Source organism: Dipodomys ordii, unplaced genomic scaffold (assembly GCF_000151885.1).
Source record: "Dipodomys ordii isolate 6190 unplaced genomic scaffold, Dord_2.0 Scaffold131, whole genome shotgun sequence".
NCBI lineage: Eukaryota > Metazoa > Chordata > Mammalia > Rodentia > Heteromyidae > Dipodomys > Dipodomys ordii.
In genome coordinates, this window is record NW_012267347.1 from 951,310 (window position 1) to 971,597 (window position 20,288).

Sequence of the window (20,288 nt, forward strand, 5' to 3'; positions counted from 1 at the left end):
TTTTTTTTGATATTGACACATGGGAGGGATTTCTCTGGTGAGTCCCAGTTAATAAGAACTAAAATACTTTGTACTAGGCAATATTCTTTACCAAATTTCCAAGGATGTCAGTGGTTCATAAGAACTGATCAATGAATTCATTTTCTTTTTTCTTTTTTTTTTTTCTGGTCCTGGGGCTTGAACTCTGAGCCTGGGTGCTGTCCCTAAGCCTTTTTTGCTCCAGGCTAGTGCTCTGCCACTTGATCCTCAGCCCCACTTCCAGCTTTTTCTGTGATTAATTGGAGATTAGAATCTCACAGACTTTCCTGCTAGAACCATAATCCTCAGATCTTAGTGTCCCAAGTAGCTAGGATTACAGGCGTGAGCTACCAGTGCCAGGATTTTTAAATTTATTTTTCTCCTCTTATACATCTTCCTTGCTTGCTCACTCAGCTGGCATTCTACAATTTGATCCACACCTCCTAACCTGGCTTTTTTTCTGGTTATTTTGGAGATGGAATCTTATAGACTTTTCTGCTTGGACTGGCTTCAAACCTCTACCCTCCAGGTCTTAGCAAACTAAGTAACTAGGATTACAGGCGTGAGCCACAAGCAACTGGCTTAATTCACTAAATCTTTTAACAAACATTTATTGAGTACCTGGTCTATTTCATCTCTGTGCTAATTGCTGAGAGGGTGCTACCAATTGTCAAGAGGTGTAGGTACTAAAGAAACTAATTAGAACAAAGTATATATTAAGTGCTATAAAACAGACTAAAGGACTGTGGGAACTGTACTACAGATATAAGCAAAGGACTCAGAATTAAAGATGATGTTTTGTTTTCTTTGAGATATTTTGTATTGTTTGATGTTTTGTCTCATTATGTTGTCCTACCAAGTCCTAAATTCCTGGGCTCAAAGGAATCTGTTACTCAGCCTACAAAGTTGCTAGGACGATAGGCATGTACCACTGTGCCCAAAGAGGAGGTGATATTTGAGATGTCTTTTGAGGAATGTATAGGAGTCTACCAGGCAGAGTCAGAGGGCAGGGCATTTTCACACAAGAGAATAACAAGTGTCTTAGTCCATTTTTATTTTATTTTATTTATTTATTTGGGTGCCGATCCTGGGTCTTGAAATCAGGGGCTGGGTGCTGCTGTCTCTAAGCTTTTGTTTGCTCGACTAGCCCTCTACCACTTGAACAATAGCTCTATTTGGTTTTTTGGTGATTAATTGGAAATAAGAGTCTCACAGACTTTACTGGCCAGCTGGCTTCAAACCCAGATCCTCAGACCTTAGTCTCCTGAGCAGCTAGGATTATAGGCATGAGCTACAGATGTCTGCCTCTTAGTCCATCTATAGCAAAATACCTGGACTGAATAATTTACAATGTAAAGAAGTCTATTTGGCTCACAGTTCTGGTGGATGGAGAGTCCAAATAGCACAGTTCTAGTGTCTTTGCAAGGGCCTTCTGGCAAAATCACATTAGAAATCTGAAAAGGGAAATGATTGTGTACAAAGAAGCCAGGTGTAGCCTTGCTTCTCACAGCCATTCAGTCCCACAAGATTTTATGTATTGTTAAAAATTTCTTTCAAAATTTTTTTTTCCAGTTCTGGGGCTTGAATTCAGGGCTGTCCCTAAGCTTCTTTTGCTCAAGGCTAGGACTCTACCACTTGAGCCACAGTACCACTTCAGGGTTTTTTTTTTTTGTGTATGTGATAGTGAAGAATTGAACCCAGGGCTTCATGCATGCTAGGCAAGCACTCTACCACTGAGCCTCATTTCCACCCTCTTCTGAAACTTTTTATTGTTATTATAAAGGTGATATACAGAGGAGTTACAGTTACATAAGCCAGGTGATGAATACATTTCTTTTTGGACAGTGTCACCCCTTCTCTCACTCTCTCCCCCTCACACAGATTTAATCTACTCTTAAGAGCTAACGTTGCTGGGCTTGATAAAGCATAGCTGTAATCCCATCACTTGGGAGGTAAGGTAGGAGGTAAACCAGGTTGACCTATATATTTAGTTCTAGGATAACTTGTGCTATATAGCAAGACTCTCAAAAACAAAACAAAACAGAAATGAAATTATGTCCATCTGTCCATCTTCTCCCCTCTCCCCCATCACCACCGCCAGTACCAGAGTTTGAACTCAAGGCCCTGAGTTCTTGCTTGGCTTGCTTGCTCACTATTGATAAACTATCACTTGAACCACATCTCTAATCAAATACAGTTGTTTGAGGGACAAAACATATCTGACTGACAGTATTAGCTGATGGTACCAAGGCTTGCTCATGGACTAGCAGAAGGTTGGAGTGTAGGACTTATCAAGGAATTTACTGAGAATTGCATGGCAGCTAGACCTAGTTCTTATATATCAGATTGATATGTAAGGAGGGTTTGTTTATTTTTTGCTAGAACTTGAGAACAGAACCTGAGCACAGTCCCTTAGCTTTTCTGCTCAAGGCTGGCACTCTACTACTTGAGCCACACCTCCACTTTACATTTTTGGGGGGTTGATTGGAGATAAGCATCTCATGGACTTTCTTGCCTGGGCTAGTTTTGAACTGGGATCTCAGCCTCTTAAGTAACTAGAATTACAGACGTGGGTCACCGGGGCTTGGCTTAGAGTTTCTGTTTTATTCGTTATCTGCAAAGGAAGCAATGCATATTTGGGTAGGGTGGGGCTAGGTGTGTATTGTGTAAGAAAATATTTAAAGCAGGAAGTGATTCAGAAAGATAACTACGCGTGGCCTTTAGGAGCTGTGATTCCACATATGGTTTTGGAATCTATCATATCTGACACTATGTCAGAAATGAGGAACACAAAGATGAAGCACATTTTGATCTTGTCTTAAGGAACTTACAGGAAGGGTCAGTAGAGAGAACAGATTTTTTTTCTCTCTTTTCTTTTTCTTTTTTTTTTGTTGGTTGTAGGGCTAGAACTCTGGACTTGGGCGCTGTCCCTCAGCTCTTCAACTCAAGATGAGCCCTCTACCACTTGAGCCTCAGCGCCACTTCCGGTTTTCTAGTGGTTTATTGGAGATAAGAGTCTCACAGTTTCCTGCCACGGCTGGCTTTGAATGGCTGGCTTTGAATCTTGATCCTCAGATCGCTGCCTCCTGAGTAGCTAGGATTACAGGCGTGAGGCATTGGAGCCTGGCGATTTTTTTCTCTCTCTTGGATTTGAATCCTGGCTCTAGCTATGTATTGCTGAGCATAATTCCCCCCCTCCCCCTTCCCTCCCCCTCCTTTTCCTCTCTGTCTCTGTCTCTCTGTCTGTCTCTGTCTCTCTGTCTGTCTCTGTCTGTCTTTCTCTGTTTCTCTGTCTGTCTCTCTGTCTCTGTCTCTCTCTCTCTGCCAGTCCTGGGGCTTGAACTCAGGGCTTGGGCAGTGTCCCTGAACTTCTTTTGATTAAAGCTAGCACTCTACCACTTGAGCCACAGCACCACTTCTGGCTTTTTCTTATTATGTGGTACTGAGGAATCAAACCCAGGGCTTCATGCATGCAAGGCAAGCAGCCTAACACTAAGCCACATTCCCAGCCCCTCCTCTTTTTTGGTGCTGGTCCTAGGGCTTTAACTCAAGATCTGAGCACTGTTCCTGACGTTTTTGTGCTCAAGGCTAATGCTCTGCCACTTGAGCCACAACTCCACTTCCAGCTTTCTTTTTGTGGTTATTTGGAGACAAGCATCTCAAGGACTTTCTTGCCCTGACTGGCTTTGAACTGTGATCTCTAGATATCAGCCTCCCAAGTAGCTAAGATTATAGGCATGAATGTCTTAGCTCTTTCTTCCTTGAGTCTTAGTTTTTTCTGTAAAATGGAGACTAGAAGATTTAATTTACAAAACTACATAATAGCACATGCTTAAAGCAGTTAGTGCAGGGCTGGACACACACATCTTTGTCCTCTGAATTGATCCATTTGAAGGTTGGCCACTATGTCTTGTACTTTCCTATTTTAGAATAAATAGCCACAAGCTTTCTTATTTATGGAGGAGATGCCTCAAAATAATTCCCTTCAGCCTGGTCCATTTTATTTGGGAAAACTAATATTCTTTCATCTTATGTAGAGTCTTAGTTCCATAAATGTACTTTGAGGACCAGTCCTTGACTTTGCTTCCTCAGATTGCTGTCCCCTTTAAAATTCTGGAGTAGCAACTAGTAATTACAGGAGACAAACTTCAGTTCTAAAAGTACAGAACTGGAAGGAATGGGCAATGTAAAGAAGCACTGCAGGGGTTTATGCCCATGCTCTAGGACCAAGGGGTAAGAGATGCTATGCAGAGATTGACAGGTTGGAGTTGATGACCTTGCTGACAAGCTTTATTCCATAAGCTTCACCCTCAATTTCCCTGAACCCCCTTCCATGGTCCTTCTATTCCTCAGACCCTGTATAGCGTCTAGCCTTTCAAACTTGCTGATTTCCTTTTTTTCTGCCTATGTCTGTTCTCAGTGCCTCAGGTTCTAAGGAGCTGTGCAGAGTTTGTGGAGGAATATGGAGTAGTGGATGGGATATACCGCCTCTCAGGGGTCTCCTCTAACATCCAGAAGCTCCGGTGAGTCAGAGTGGAAAGCTCTGTGGCATGGAGATCAGGGAGCCAGAGAGCCATGGTAAGAGATGCTGGGGAGAACAGATAAGAGGGAGGAGAAGGGGGAGAAGGAAGCAGAGATGCTAGGTATTGTTCTAGGGAGGGGTAGGGAGGGGTGGTAATGTCTCCTCAAGCAAGGGAGAGATCACTGGCCCTACTCCTCCAGCTCGGAGAACCACATAAACCACTCCCATATACACATAATCACCATTTATTTGATGATAGTGGGGTTTGAACTCAGGGCCTTGCACTTGCTAGGTAAGAATTCTACCACTTGATCTAGCCCTAAAGCTCATCATTTAAAAATACATAAGTCAAAGCCAGGCACTGATGGCTCATGTTCATCATCCTAGGTACTCAGAAGGCTTAGATCTGAGGAGTGCTGTTCGAAACCAGCCAGAGCAGAAAACTCTGAGAAACTCTTATCTCCAATTAGCCACAAAAAGCCAGAAGTGAAGTTGTAGCTCAAGTTGTAGAGTGCTATGACTGGCAAAAAAAAAAAAAAACTTAATTAAATTAAATTTAAAAATATAAAGTCAAGCTAGGAGCCTGTAAGTCACATCCTGTAATCCTTGTTACTCAGGAGGCTGAGATCTGGAGGATCAAGGTTCAAAACTAGCTTGGACAGATATGTTTATGACTCCATTGACAAAATAATCAGTAAAAAGCAGGATTGGGGGCATGGTTCAAGTGGTAGAATGCCAGCTGAGCAAGCAAACTGTGTAAGTTCAAGGCCTGAGTCAAAATCAATACCTCCAACAAACAAAATAAACTAAACAAAACAGCTGGGTAACGTCAGCTTATGCATATAGTCCTAGCTACTCAGGAAACCAATATCTGAGGATTATGGTTCAAAGTTAGCCCAGGCAGGAAAGTCCCTAAGATTTGTATCTTCAATTAACTACTCCCCATACCCACCCCCCCTCCCCCAAAAGCTGGAAGTGGAGCTGTTGTTCTAGTTGTAGAGTACCAGCTTTGAGGGCATAAACAGAGATGGCATCTGGGTCCTGAGCTCCAGCCCCAGTACCAGCACATAACAACAAACAAACAAAAACTAAGAAAAAAATGACAAGTCAAGCCAGACATAGTAGCTTATTCCTGTAATCCTATTTATTTGAGATTGGGAAGATAATGGTTTGAAGCCAGCTTGAGCAAAAATTTGTTTGTAAGACACTCATCTCAGTCAATAAAGACTGAGCATTGCCATGCATGCCTACAATTTCAGCATCATAATAAGCCTAAGGCCGGGCGGTGGCTCACATCTATAATCCTAGCTACTCAGGAGGATCGATCTGAGGATCGAGGTTCCAAGCCAGCCCAGACAGGAAAGTCTGAGAATCTTATCGCCAATAAACCACTAGAAAACTCGAAGTGGTGCTGTGGCTCAAGCAGTGGAGCACTCGCCTTGAGCTGAAGAACACAGGGACAGCACCCAAGCTCAGAGTTCAAGTCCCATGACTGACAACAACAAAAAAAAAAAAAGAAAAAAGAAAAAAAGAAAGCTTAAGCAGGAGGATCAAGGAACAAAATGGAGACACTTTTCAAAAAATACCTAAGGCAGGGCTGGGAAGGTGGCTCAGTGGTAGAGTGCTTGCCTTGCATACATGAGGCCCTGGGTTCAATTCCTTAGCACCACATAAGCAAAAAGAAAAAAGCCGGAAGTGGCGCTGTGGCTCAAGTGGTAGAGAGCTAGCCTTGAGCTGAAAAGCTGAGGGACAGCACCCAGGCCCAGAGTTCAGACCCCACGACTGGACCCCAAAAAATAAAAATAAAAATAAATACCTAAGGCAAAAAAAGGATTGGGGCAACTGCTTGGCAAATGCAAGGTCTTGAGTTCAAACCTCAGTACTGGAGAAAGAAAAAGTACAAGTCAGTGGATTTTTAAATATACACAATATTGTATAATCACCACTATCAAATTCCAAAATATTTCAGTATCTCCAAAAGAAACCCTGAACCCATTAACAAAAACTTTCCATTCATTTCCCTTCTAGTCCTGGGAAACAACTAATTCAACTTCTGGTTTCTATGGACTTGTCTATTTTCAAGATTTCATAGACATGATACAATATGTGTATTTGTATATCTAGCACTTCACTTAGAAGATTTTTCTAAAGGTTCATGTTTGTTGAGTTTTTTTTTTGTTGTTGTTGCAGTCTGCAGATTGGACTGAATCTCAGGCTTGCTAGGCAGGTGCTCTAGCACTTGAGCAACACCCCAGTCCTAAGATGTAACAAGTATCAGCATTTCCTTCTCTCCCTCATACCTCCTTTCCCTCCCTCCTTCAATCCCTTTCTGTTTTTCTCCTCCCTGTTTCCTTCCTTCCCTCCCTTTCTTCCTTCCTCTCGAGATACTGGGGTTCGAACTGACTCACACTTTCTAGGCAGATGTGCTACTACTTGAGCCATGCTCCCAGCCCTCATTTCATTTTTCTCTGGCTGAATACTATCTCATTGTATAACTACATCACATTGTATTTACACATTCATTAGTTGATGGCTACTTGGGTTGTTTCCACTACTTTGCTATTATGAATAATTCCTCAATAAACATGCACAAGTTTTTGTGAACATTTATTTTCAGTTCTTTGGAGTATATACCACTGAGTAGAAAAGCTGGATCACGTGGTAACTTCTTGCTGAACTTTCTAAGTAACTGCCAAACTGTTTTTGATAACAGCTGTGTGTTATTTATGTCTGAGTCAGCTGACAGAAAATTTCCAGTTTCTCCACATCCCTGCCAATGGTTGTTACTGTATTTTTTTGATTTATAGCCATCCTTGTGGGTGTGAACTGAGACCTCATTGTGATTTGTATTTGTATTCTCTAGTAGCTAATGAGCCTGTATTTCATTGTGATTTATACTTTTGTCTTCCTAGGAGCTAATGATGTGGAATATCTTTTCCTGGGCTAATAAGCTTATTTGTATTTCTCCTTTTGATAAATGCCCATTTAATCCTTTACCCATTGGATAAAAAATTGTTTTTGAATTTTTGGGACAGAGTCTCATTATATAGCCCAGGCTGGTCTCAAACCCACAATTCTTCAATCTTGGCTTCCAAAGTGCTGGGTTTATAGGTTTATACCCAGCCTGGTGTTTCTTTTTGGTTTTGTTTTTTGTATTTATTTTTAATGTTAAGTTACAAGAAAAATTCTATGTCTTGAATAATAGACCCTAATCAAACATATGATTGGTAAATATTTTCTCTCATTCTGTGTGTGTCTTCACTGTGGTGTGTGTGTGTAGATGTGAGGGCTCGCACACTCATGTCAGTACTAGGACTTAAACCCAGAGTCTCACATTCTTGCTTGGCTTTTTTGTTCAAGGTTAGTTGGATGTTCAATTTATCTATTTTTTTCTTGCTTGTGTTCTTGCTATCATGTCTAAGCACATATACATATATTTATATATGTATGCACATGTTTGTGTGTATGTATATGTATGCATGCATGTACTTCAGTTTCACACATGTTGATCAATAGCCCTGTGTGAAGTTCATCTCTACAGCTCCCACTGCTCCTCATAATTCCTTTGACCCCTACCACTTCTGACCACTCTGCACCTCCCCAGGCAGGAATTTGAGACAGAGCGGAAGCCAGACCTGCGGCGGGATGTATTCCTCCAGGACATTCATTGCGTCTCCTCCTTGTGCAAGGCCTATTTCAGAGAACTACCAGATCCCCTGCTCACTTACCGACTCTATGACAAATTTGCTGTGAGTTGAGAAAGAGGGGTGGAAGTCGGGGCTCAGGGACAGCCACTCCTGTTGGACATCCAGGCATGTCACAGGGCAGTTGGAATCCCAGGGATCCTAAAAAAGTGGGGCTATAGTAATGCCTTACTGAGGGAAAGATCCCTTCTCCTCTGAAACTCTGTGACCCTACCCCACCCCGCCCCTCATTTCTTCATTCTGCTTTGTCTGGGTTCTATTCCTCAGGCCTACAGAAAGCATACAGTGTGCTGGAAAGACTTGGGGAGGGAAAGGCCAGATTGTCAGAGCTGGACAGCTTTGGAAAGTACCTAGACCAGAGCTTCCTTACACTTAAGAAATTGCTTCCCTATACTTTTTGAAAATTGCTAGTCTTTCTTTCTTTCTTTTCTTTCTCTCTCCTTCCTTCCTTCCTTCTTTTGTTAGTTGTAGGGCTTGAACTCTGGGCTTGGGCACTCTTCAGCTTAAGGCTAGCACTCTGCACTTGAGCCACAGTGCCACTTCTGTTTTTTTTTTTTTTTTCTGTTTATGTGGTTCTGAGGAATCGAACTCAGGGCCTCATGCATGCAAGGCAAGCGCTCTACCACTGAGCCACCTTCCCAGCCCCAGTTGCTAGTTTTTCTAGGGTGCCTCCCCATTAACTATAATTGTATGTCAGACATCTTTTGCATGATAAAACACAGGACAAAAATTGTATCCTGAAGTGAGTAATGCTTCTTTAAAATTGTACTTTTAGGGGCTGGGAAGGTGGCTGAGTGGTGGAGTGCTTGGCTTGCATGCACGAGGCCCTGGGTTTGATTCCTTAGCACCACATAAGCAGAAAAAGCCAGAGGTGGTGCTGTGGCTCAAGTGGTAGAGCACTAGCCTTGAGTTCAGGCCACACAACTAACCAAAAAAATGTATTCTTATTCTTTTAAATATAATTTTTTATTGTTATTATTAAAGTGTTGTGCAGAAGGATTACCATTTTATGTCAGGTAATGAGCACATTTCTTTTCTTCTTTCTTTTTTCTTTTTTGGACAATGTCACCCCTTCCTTTGCTTTCTCTATAAGTAACACCTTAAAAATAGGTTCCAGCTACTTGGGAGGCTGAAAGATTGTTCAAATCCAGGAGTTTGTAACTGGTCTGGGCAACATAGCAAAACCTTGTCTTTCCTTTCTTGCTTGCTTGTTTTTTTCTTTCTTCTTTTTTCTTTTGCCAGTCCTGGGGCTTGAACTGAGGGCCTGGGCACTGTGCCCGAGCCTTTCTGAGTTCAAGGCTAGCACTCTGCCACTTGAGATACAGTGCCACATCTGCCTTTTTTTTTTGTTTATGTGGTACTGAGGAATTGAACCCAGGGCTTCATGCACACTGGGCAAGCACTCTACCACTAAACCACATTCCCAGTCCTCCCCCCTCTCTTTTTTGGGGGTGGTCAATGGGGCTTGAACTCTGGGCTTGGGCGCTATCCCTGTGCACTTCAGCTCAAGTCTAGCACTCTACCATTTGAGCCACAGTGCCACTTCTGGTTTTCTGGTGATTAGTTAGAGATGAGAGTCTCCTGAACTTTCCTGCCTGGGCTGGCTTTGAAACGTGATCCTTAGATCTCAGCTTCTTGAGTAGCTAGAATTACAGGCATGAGCCACCAGCGCCTGTTTTTTTTTTTTTTTTGAAGATATTTTATTGAGCACAATACTATTTAGAGAATTTGAACAGCAGCAGCACCCCTCTCAAGTTCATGAAGGCTAGCCTGGGAAGATGTAGGCCTTCCTGAATACCTTAAAGCAAGTCTGGGGTCTTTGGGACAGCTGCAGGATGGACCTCTGAGGTATCCTTTCACTAGAGCTGTACCAAATGAGGACATTGAAGTAGGGAATGACATTAAATCTCCAAAGGTCACAAAACTATTAAGTGGTATAATCAAGATTCAGCTGCTTTATGGGCTTCAAGTTTTAAACAACTACAACTTCTTGTTCTTGTTCTTCTTTCTTTCTTCCTTTCTTTCTTTCTCTCTTTCTTTTTTTCTTTCTTTTCTTCCTCTCTCTCTCTTTTGGTCAGTTCTAAGGATTGAACTCAGGGCTTTGCACATACTAAACAAGCATCCTACAACTAAGCTACATTCCCCAGGACCTCCTCCCCTTTTTGTGTGTCATGGGGCTTGAACTCTGGGCCTGGACGCTGTCCCTCAGCTCTTCAGCTCAAGACTAGCACCCTACCACTTGAGCCACAGTGCCACTTCTGGCTTTTTTCTGAGTTTGTGGTGCTGAGAACTTGAACCCAGGTCTTCGTGCATGTGAGGCAAGTACTCTACCACTCAGACAACTTTCCAGCCCAAGACCCCTTTTCTAAATCAAATTTATTTATTTATTTAAAAGAGTTTTTATATGAAGCCCTGAATTCAAATCCTTCTGGCTTTGCCTCCTAGGATTACAAACATGTATCAACATATGAGCTCTCTACTATGCCCTGAAGATCCAGGTGGAGGCAGTGTAGAGTACAACGAAGATTATTCCTAAGGGTTTAGTTTGGAGTTCTGAGGATAGGGAGGGTGGAGTGAATCCTGTTACTGACTCTGTACCCGTCTACAATCAGGAGGCTGTGGCAGTGCAGTTAGAGCCTGAACGCTTAGTCAAGATCCTGGAGGTGCTTCGAGAACTCCCTGTTCCAAACTACAGGTAAGCAGGGCTCTTCCTATACTTCAGAAACCCCATCTCATCCCAGCCTACTGGCCAATCACTCTCTACTAGAGCTATGCTTGTCCCCCTGTGAGCCACCAGGTCTTAGCCTGACCTTAGCCCCAGGTGTTTCCTGTGCAATTGTGCCCTTCTTTCTGCAGAACTCTGGAATTCCTTATGCGACATTTGGTGTACATGGCCTCATTCAGTGCCCAGACCAACATGCATGCCCGCAACTTGGCCATTGTATGGGCCCCCAACCTGCTGAGGTGGGTGTGTGCATGAGCAGTGGGCAGGGAGAGATTAGCCTAATCTCACTGTAGCAAGATGTACCAAGATGGGTGTGGCTGTGTGGGGACACTGGAGAGGGGTGTAGAGGAGTCTTGTGAAACTCAGTGAGTAAAGAAGGTTCAGAATTCCCATTGAGTGGGATGGGGATCACACATTCGAGTCTTCTCTAAGTCCCTGAGGACAAAGCCTTTGTGTTTTCCTACATTGTAGCTGAGCTTAGGGATCAGACCTGGTAGGTCCCTGCCAAATATTTGTTGAGCAAATAAATGTCTTACAATCTAGTGGAGAACCTGACTGTATGTCACACTTGAACAAAGCGCTATGATGTGAACTACTCTCATAGTCTGCCCAGTATCACAGTGTAAGGACGTATGCAAATAAAGCAGAGATTATTCCTGAGGAATATGTCTAAGAAGGCTTCCTAGAGGAAGTAGTTTTTTTTTCTTTTTTGTACTGCTGCTGGGGCTTGAACTCAGGGCCTATGCCCTGTCCCTTAGCTTTTTTGGCTCAAGGCTGGCACTCTTCTACTTGAGTCACACTTTCACTTCTAGCTTTTTTCTGGCTAACTGGAGATAAAAGTCTCATGGGATTTTCTGCCTTGGTTGGTTTTGAGCCAGGATCCTCAGAGCTCAGTCCCTTAAGTAATTAAGATTACTGACAGCGCCCAGCAGGACATGGCCTTTGAAACTCGTCACACCTATGACTTAAAAGATAGAGATGGAGTTAAAGACCCGAGAGGGGGAGAATGGAAATATTGTAGGAATAGTTTAGATTGAAAAGTGTGATGGGACTTGGGGGGAGAATAACTGTATATCTCCACAGGTCTAAGGACATAGAAGCTTCAGGCTTCAATGGGACAGCAGCCTTCATGGAGGTGCGTGTGCAGTCCATTGTCGTCGAGTTCGTCCTCACCCATGTGGACCAGCTCTTTGGAGGTGCTGCCCTCTCTGGTCAGTATCCTTGCTACCCACAAATCACTCTGGGGAATCACGTCAGAGTTAAAGAGAGCCTCAATGATTAACTAGTTTGGTTTTTCGATGGGAAAACAGTGCCATAGAGAGATATTGGTAATGATCATGTAGAAAGGGTGGGCTCTGGAAAGCCAAGTGCTGGTGGCTCACGCCTGTCTGTAATCCTAGGCTAAGTAATCAGAGGCTAAGATCTGAGGATAAGGGTTGGAAGCCACCCTGGGCAGGAAAGTTCGTGAGGCTCTTAGCTCCAGTTAACCACCAGAAAACCAGAAGTGCTGCTGTGGCCCAATGTGGCAGAGCACTATCCTTGAGTGAAAAAGCTCAGGGACAGCACACAGGCTCTGAATCAAGCCCCATAACTGACAAAAAAGGGGGCTTTGGATAGATAATAATGCAGCCAGGACTTGAGTGCAGAACCCTTCTGCTGTCAGCCCAGGGCATAGCTTGACTTCTGAATCATAACCCAGCCCACCAGGCCAAAGTCTTGGGATCTGCTGGTCCTCTTTGTTCATGAGAACACCTCTTGAGGAACTGGACAGTGAGAGACTATCTCCATGTACTTCTGAATATATACTAGGTATAACAACTACTGTGCCTGGTAGTTGGTGAGAAAGGATGAAGGGTTTGGTACCTGATGTCCTCTCTTGGCTCTATTCTTGGCTATTCAGTTCCTTTTCTGTTTCTAGGTGATGGAGAAGTAGAGAGTGGATGGCAGTCTCTTCCAGGGGCCCGAATGTCAGGTAGCCCTGAGGATCTCATGCCCAGGTCTCTACCCTACTCCCTGCCTAGTGTTCTGCAGGCTGGTGATGGGCCCCCACAGATCCGTCCATACCACACTATCATTGAGATTGCAGAACACAAGTAAGATCTCTTCTAGGGTCTTGTTTTTCTGTGCTGACCACCAGACTCTCATTATCAATTATTTCTCCATCATTTGCAGGAGGAAGGGATCTTTAAAGGTTAGAAAGTGGAGATCTATCTTCAATTTGGGTCGCTCTGGCCATGAGACAAAGCGTAAACTTCCACGAGGGGCTGAGGATAGGGGTAAGTCTTGAGACATGGGGGAATTCTGCCAAAGGGGTGCAAGACACTGGATCTACACACATCCCTATCTTACAGAGGACAAATCCAATAAAGGGACTCTGCGGCCAGCCAAAAGCATGGACTCATTGAGTGCTGTAACTGGAACCAGTGATGGTGAGTATGATGTGTACTCCTGTTCACATGTGTGCTGTGAAAGCCATAGCATAGGCTGTGTGTGTCAATAACTATTGCATGTGTGTGTGTTCAGTTATTTCAAAAATATTTAAAGAATACCTGTTATATGTCAGCCACATTAATAGTTTACAACGATGGGTCTATTGTGTATTTTATGTGTGTGCTCGTGAGTGTTTATTTATTTATTTATTTTGTCAGTTGTGGGGCTTGAACTCTGGGCCTGGGCACTGTCCCTCAGTTCTTCAGCTCAAGGTGAGCACTCTACCACTTGAGCTATAGCACCACTTCCAGTTTTCTAGTGGTTTATTGGAGACAAGAGTCTCACGGGCTTTCCTGCCCATGTTGGCTTTGAACCGCAATCCTCAGATCTCAGCCTCCTGAGCAGCTAGTATTACAGGTGTGAGCCACCAGCGCCCGGCTTTATTTTTTTATATTTAATCTTCACAAGTGTATATGAGGAGACTGTGTGGAGTGTATGTATATGGTAGTGATAACAACTGAGTGTATCTGCAGGCAGGAATGGGGTTATGCATACCTGTTGGCTGGGTGGAAGGTTTGAGTAGTGGCTAAGAGAAGTTGGGCATGGTATCTCCCAGATTGTCTGTCTCTGAGGCCAAGAAATCAGAAAACATTCTCTGAAGGCTCCCGGAGGCATCTAGGTCCCTTGTACCTGAGGCTATTGACTACCTGGCCTTCTTTCTCTCTTCCACAGAGCCAGAGGGGCTGGTAGACTCCAGTTGTCCCCAGTCTGACCCATTGCTATCCAAGAGCTTGGAAAATGATTCTATGGAAGCAGTTGAGGGTGAACCAGTGGAAGTGTTAGGTGGCAAGAACTCTGAGCCAGGCACACCCCAAGCTGGGCGATCAGCCACCCAAGCTGGAGGCGGCAGCCGTGCAGAGCGCTGTGCTGGTGTCCACATCTCAGAACCTTACAATATCAACCTCCCATCACACATAACCTCTATCCTCAGCGTGCCTCCAAACATCATCTCTAACGTTTCCTTGGCCAGGCTCACTCGTGGCCTTGAGTGTCCTGCCCTACAGCCCCGGCCAAACCCTGCTTCTGGTCCTGGCCCTGGTCCTGGCCTTGGTCCTGGCCCGCCAGGTAAGGACACAGGAATTGTCCAGAACTAGAAAAGGAGCTAGTTTTAGGCTGAAGTTTTGATGCTGAGGTAGAACTTGGGAGAGTCATAGGCTTCAGCCCTTAGGATTTAGGGTAGATTAGGGTATATGGGATTCAGCTTCTTCCCTGGACTTAGGGTTGCTGAATCTAGTAATATTATCAGGTTGTGTGAAAGCCACAGACAGAAGGATCTTTAACAGCCTTCATCTCACTGATGTCCCCAATATAGGGGTCTGTGTCAGATGTTTACAACAGGGACTCACTCAGGGCAGTATGGAACTATCTTATAGATGATGATAATAATTTTTGTAACATTAATACTCACAGCTAACATTTACTGAAGGCTTACTGTGTGCCAAGGGCACATATTTTCTCATAATCTTTTGTTTTGTTTTGTTTTTTTGGGGGGAGTCCAGTCGTGGGGCCTGATCTCTGGGCCTGGGTGCTGTCCCTCAGCTCTTCAGCTCAAGGCTAGCACTCTACCACTTGAGCCACAGCCCCACTTCTGGCTTTTTTCTTTTTGTTTATGTGGTGCTGAGGAATTGAACCCAGGGCCTCAGGCATGCAAGGCAAGCGCTCTAGCACTGAGCCACTTCCCAGCCCCTTTTCTCATAATCTTATGGCATAGGTACTGTTGTAATACTTATATTACAGCAGTAGAGTCTAAGACAGGTTAAGTAATTTGCTATCAATTTAGGTAGAAAGAAATGGAACTAGGATCTGATATTTCCCTCCGATTCCTGTTCCCAAAGTGTTACTGACAAGAAGTCCTGAGGAAACATATAGTAGAGGGTAACAACATGAGCTATAGACTTAACTAGACTTGGGTTCAAATTTTGGCTGTGGCAGCTATTAACAGGCTATCTCTATAATCCTCAATTACACTGTATGTAAAATGAGGACAATACTCAATACAATATATTTTGTAGATAAAATAAGAAAATCCATTGGAAAATGGCTCTTGGCCAATACTCAATATATGTAGCGATAAGCCAGTGGTTAAGGATATTGTTATGAGAAAATGAGCCCTGTGGAGTATCTATGTTGAGAACATTGGGCCATTATCATATCAATGCTAAGAAGATCTGCGTGGGAAGACAATTGCTGGCTTTGACTTTTGTATTCCTGGGACTACTTTTTTCTCAACAGATGAGAAATCAGAGGCGAGACCAGCCCCAGGTCCTGTGGCTGACCCAGGCCCAGGGGACCTGACTCCTGCCCTGGAGGACTCCTTGTCCCAGGAGGTGCAGGATTCCTTCTCCTTCCTAGAGGACTTGAGCACCTCAGAGCCTGAGTGGGTGGGGGCAGAGGATGGGAAGGTGGCCGAGGCAGGAGCAGCAGGAGCATCCTTCTCCCCTGGGGAGGAAGACTCTGGGATGGGCTACCTAGAGGAGCTCCTGGGAGTTGCATCTCAGGTAAGAAGTTGCTATGCTGGGTTTGAGGGTGGTGTGGAATCCAGAAAGTAGGGGGGGGGCTACCTGGTCCTGAACCACAATGTTGCATCCACAGGTGGAGGAGTTCTCTGTGGAGCCCCCCTTGGATGACCTGTCTCTGGATGATGCACCATATGTCCTAGCTCCCAGCTGTTGTTCCTTGGACTCTGTGGGCCCAAGGCCTGATGTAGAGGAGGAAAATGGAGAGGAAGTTTTCTTGAGTGCCTATGATGACCTAAGTCCCCTTCTGGAGCCCAAACCTCCTATCTGGAAGGGCACAGGGAGTCTGGAGGAAGAGGCAGCAGGTTATGAAGGACGAGCTCCAGGACAATCTGAAGAAGAATGGGCATTCTGGGAGGGTGGGGAGGATAAGGAGGCTGAGCCTGGAAGCAGACTGGACAACAGGGAAAAAACTGAGGGAATTCCAGAGACTGAGATGGAAGATGGAAGGGCTGATGAGGAAGGAGAGGAGGCTGGAGGAAGCCAAGAGCTGATGGTTGGTTTAGATGAAGGGAGTAGGGAAGAGATAGAAGTCACAGAAGAGAAGTCTAAAGATCGGGAGGTTGGAAGTATAGAGAAGGCTAAGGGTACAGAGGAGCCAAGAAGAGAACAGGATACAGATAAGGAGAAGGAGAGGGGGAGTGAGAGAGAAGAGGACAAGCAAGAAGGACAGGATGTACCAGTGGAAGCTGGAAGGGATCAAGAGTATGGTGTCCAGGAATATCTAGTTGCTGAAGAGAGTTGGGAAGTTATTGACAAGCAAGAGGCTGAGGGAGGCAGGAAGGATGAGATCCAAGGACAAAAGGGGAGTGGGAACCACAAGGTAAGCAATGACCAAGGACATGGTGAAGACAGCAGAAGCCCAGAAGCAGCAGCTGAAAGAGAAGTGGAGGTCAGTCAGAAAAGAGAAAGTGGGGATGGATCTGAAGGATATCTAAGGGCTGGAGGTGACAATTTACGAGAGAAAGCCCTCTCTGAAGGGCCTGGTACAGAGTACTTGGAGGTTGATAGTACCAAAGAGGTCAATGCACATTCTTCTGAGATGGAACAGGCAGTCCTACAGCCAGAGGAGATGCAGCCTGGACAACCCATTCCTCAGTGCTGTGACCTGTTTCCCTGTCCCTTTAGTTTAGCTGGTGGTGTGAGCATGCGCCTGGCTTCTACCTTGGTTCAGGTCCAACAGGTCCGCTCTGTGCCTGTAGTGCCCCCTAAACCACAGTTTGCCAAGATGCCCAGCCTAATGAGTAGTAAGATCCACGTGGCACCTGCAAACCCATGTCCAAGACCTGGCCGGCTTGATGGAACTCTTGGGGAAAGAGCTCGGAGTTCCAGGGCTTGGAGGAATGGAGGCAGTCTCTCTTTTGATGCTGCTGTGGCACTGGCCCGGGACCGCCAGAAGACTGAGGCTCAGGGAGTTCGGAGGACCCAGACCTGTGCTGGGGGTGGGAACTATAACCTTATCCCCAGAACTACCCCCTGTAGTCTGATCTCTGACCATTCTCCTCTGCCTCTTAGCTGTCTGGAACTCTCACCTGAAAGTACGGAAGAGTCTGGATCCCGGAGTAGGCTTAGTTTACCCCCTAGAGAACCCCAGCCCCCAGCCTCCCTTTTGTCCCCCCAGCGCCGGTCATATGCATTTGAAACACAGGCTAATGTGGGGAAAGGTGAGGAACTGTGATTAAGATCAAAATATTGGGCAAAAGGTACCAGTAAGTTATGGTGAATCTCTGGGGTCCCCAACTAGTGGTCTTCTGCAACCTGAGCAATTGCAGTGAGCCCCTACTCCCTGTTACTTTTTTTTTTTTTGCCAGTCCTGGGGCTTTGACTTTGGGCCTGGGCACTGTCTCTGAGCTTCTTTTGCTCAAGGCTAGCACTCTACCACTTGAGCCACAGTGGCACTTCTGGCTTTTTGTGTTTATGTGATACTGAGGAATTGAACCCAGGCTTCATGCATGCAAAGCAAGCACTCTACCGCTAAGCCACATTCCCAGCCCACTTTATTTTTTTTGTCGGTCGTGGGGCTTGAACTCTGGGCTTGGGTGCTGTCCCTGAGCTCTTTAGCTCAAGGCGAGCACTCTACCATCTGAGCCACAGCCCTACTTCTAGCTTTCTGGTAGTTAATTGGAGATAAGAGTCTCACTGACTTTCCTGCCTGGGCTGGCTTGGAATCTCGATCTTCAGATCTCATCTTCCTGAATAGCTAAGATTACGAGCATGAGCCACCAGTGGCCGGCATTTTTTTTTTTTTTTTTTGACTATAGGAGTCACTGCCTGGGTGGGTCCATCTGAGCTTGTCTCAGGCAGAAGCACTTATCTCTTAAAGGACATTCCCAAGAAAGCCAGTAAGCTCTTGTGCCCATAAATTGTGGTCAAAGGGAACTTAGGGTAGGCAGAAAACTTAAGAGGCTTCTCATAATGAATAATGGAGGGGGAATTCCAGTCAAGCGCCTGCCCTCTTCTGAGGCCCTCTCTTCATAGAAGCCCATGATAGAAGTGGGAAACACAGGACCATAACAGAGCTTTCCATTACATACTTACAGAATTTGACACCCCTGTTCTGTTTTTAGACCCCTTGCACGCCTCTGACCATCTTAGCTCTAGATTAGGAGAAACACAGCTCATTGCAGCCCTGGTGCTTGTTGAAGGGGCTGGTCCCACCCTTGCCTTCAAGCACCTTGTAGAAGAGGTCCTTTTTAAAATCTCTCTTGGCCTTTCCTTTTTCCTCTGAAATAACTTCCTTCCATTTTAGAAAGGGAAATGACCTCACTCAGGTTGAGGCACTGCTTATCCATACAGGCTGGGATCATATGTCTCACCCTAGTAAAGGTGGATGTGTCAGAATAAAAGTTGTATTTTTACATTTAAGTAGTGTGGGGTCTTTTTATTAACTTCTTGAGTGATAGTGTTTTGTTTTTCTTTCTTCTTGTTTGGGTGTTTTTCCTCAGTTGTTGTCATGGTGACCTGTGGCTAGAAATTAGAGCTGGGTTCATAGTGGTCAGGAAATGGGGAAGAAAAACTTACATTTGCATAATGCTCACTTGTGATAGGTTCCCATGTGCATAAAAATTGTCCTTGATTGTATTTAATCCCCATAAAAATTCAGTAAAGTTGGTAATATCGCCCTTTACAGATGAGAAAACAAAGGCTCAATTAGGTAAAAATGCTTGCCAAAAATCTGAAAATGTTCATAAACGAATTCACCCCTTATAAGCTAATGTATGCTAATTAAAAAAAAAAAAAAGAAGTGGGGCTGAGATCAGGGTTTGAATGACCATGGAGTCTGAATTCTTACAATTCTATATGACTCCAAACCCATTAAGAGTAGATCCTAGAGCTGGGAAGGTGGCTTGGTGGTAGAGTGCTTGCCTAGCATGCATGAAGCTATTGGGTTCGATTGCTCAGTACCACATTCACAGAAAAAGCCAGAAGTGGCACTGTGGCTCACATGGTAGAGTGCTAGCCTTGAGCAAAAGAAGCTCAGGGACAGTGCTCAGGCCCGGAGTTCAAGTACCAGGAGTGGCAAAAAAAAAAATCCTAAATGAATGTTAATCAAGAGCCTTCGAGCAAAAAGTTCGCCTAGGGAAGCTCTAGGGTGAGTGACCGCCAATGCTAATAACAAAGAAACACGCCCAGATCTACTCGTGTTATAATGTATCCTTAGTTTGAAACCTTTCAAGACGATGCCCTGATCCAAGATGGCTTCCAAGGGCCCTTCTTAAAGATGGCGCCCCTGTCTCTCCCGCCCCGCCCCCGTTCCTCCTTTGATCTGTTGGTTTCTCTTAGTCCCTTTTTCTATAACCAAAAGGCTCGTCCCAACACAATATGGAAGAAGACGTCGGTCTCCCTCCCCCCCCACCCCGCCCCCTTCCTGTTCTAGCTAAAACTTGAGTATTAACCTCCAGGACCTCGTTTGTACCCTAGTAGTCTTTCAGCCCGGATCAAGATGGAGCGAGCGGAAGTGGGGCAGCTCAGACAGCAGGAGTAGGCGGGTCCAGTCGAGGGCACTTCCGCCCCTCACCAACATGGCCCCCGTCTGCAAGTGCGCATGAGCAGCTGTCTATGGCGATTCTCCGGTCCGAAGAGGGAGAACGCAGTCGGGACAAATCGGTAGCTGAAGCCGCCTTGACGGGTGAGTGTCGGACCCGATAGGAGTCTGGACACACACTGAACCCTCCAGGCGCAGCAGTTTGGGTTCTGTCCCAGCTTTTCGGGCTAGGGCATTCCAGGGGGTGGCGGGGAGGAAGCCTTTGTTTTGGGGATGGGGGAGTGCCTGGCCCGCTTTGTGGGCCGCCCTCGCCCGGGGAGCCGGGGCT

General features: G+C 45.1%; 2 protein-coding genes across 6 annotated transcripts in view; both read left to right on the plus strand.

Moving 5' to 3' along the window:
• Positions 1-17,831, plus strand: part of Arhgap30 (Rho GTPase activating protein 30) — a 22,162-nt gene extending 4,331 nt beyond the window's left edge. Inside the window, exons 2-12 of one of the 2 annotated variants that reach the window (XM_013030684.1) lie at positions 4,439-4,541; positions 8,145-8,289; positions 10,857-10,939; positions 11,101-11,208; positions 12,053-12,180; positions 12,888-13,062; positions 13,142-13,245; positions 13,321-13,398; positions 14,132-14,524; positions 15,692-15,957; positions 16,052-17,831. In XM_013030684.1, the coding sequence (XP_012886138.1) occupies positions 4,439-4,541; positions 8,145-8,289; positions 10,857-10,939; positions 11,101-11,208; positions 12,053-12,180; positions 12,888-13,062; positions 13,142-13,245; positions 13,321-13,398; positions 14,132-14,524; positions 15,692-15,957; positions 16,052-17,653 (3,185 nt within the window). In that variant the 3' untranslated portion in view covers positions 17,654-17,831. Of the gene's footprint in view, positions 1-4,438; positions 4,597-8,144; positions 8,290-10,856; positions 10,940-11,100; positions 11,209-12,052; positions 12,181-12,887; positions 13,063-13,141; positions 13,246-13,320; positions 13,399-14,131; positions 14,525-15,691; positions 15,958-16,051 lie in introns of both variants that reach the window. The other variant, XM_013030685.1, reaches the window with a different exon arrangement.
• Positions 17,832-19,923: 2,092 nt separating this feature from the next.
• Usf1 (upstream transcription factor 1) overlaps positions 19,924-20,288 on the plus strand; it is a 6,039-nt gene continuing 5,674 nt past the window's right edge. For 2 of the 4 annotated variants that reach the window (XM_013030663.1, XM_013030662.1), the window contains exon 1: positions 19,924-20,104. The gene's annotated coding sequence lies outside the window, so the exon portion shown is untranslated. The remainder of the gene's footprint in view (positions 20,105-20,288) is intronic. The other 2 variants (XM_013030661.1, XM_013030664.1) reach the window with 2 other exon arrangements.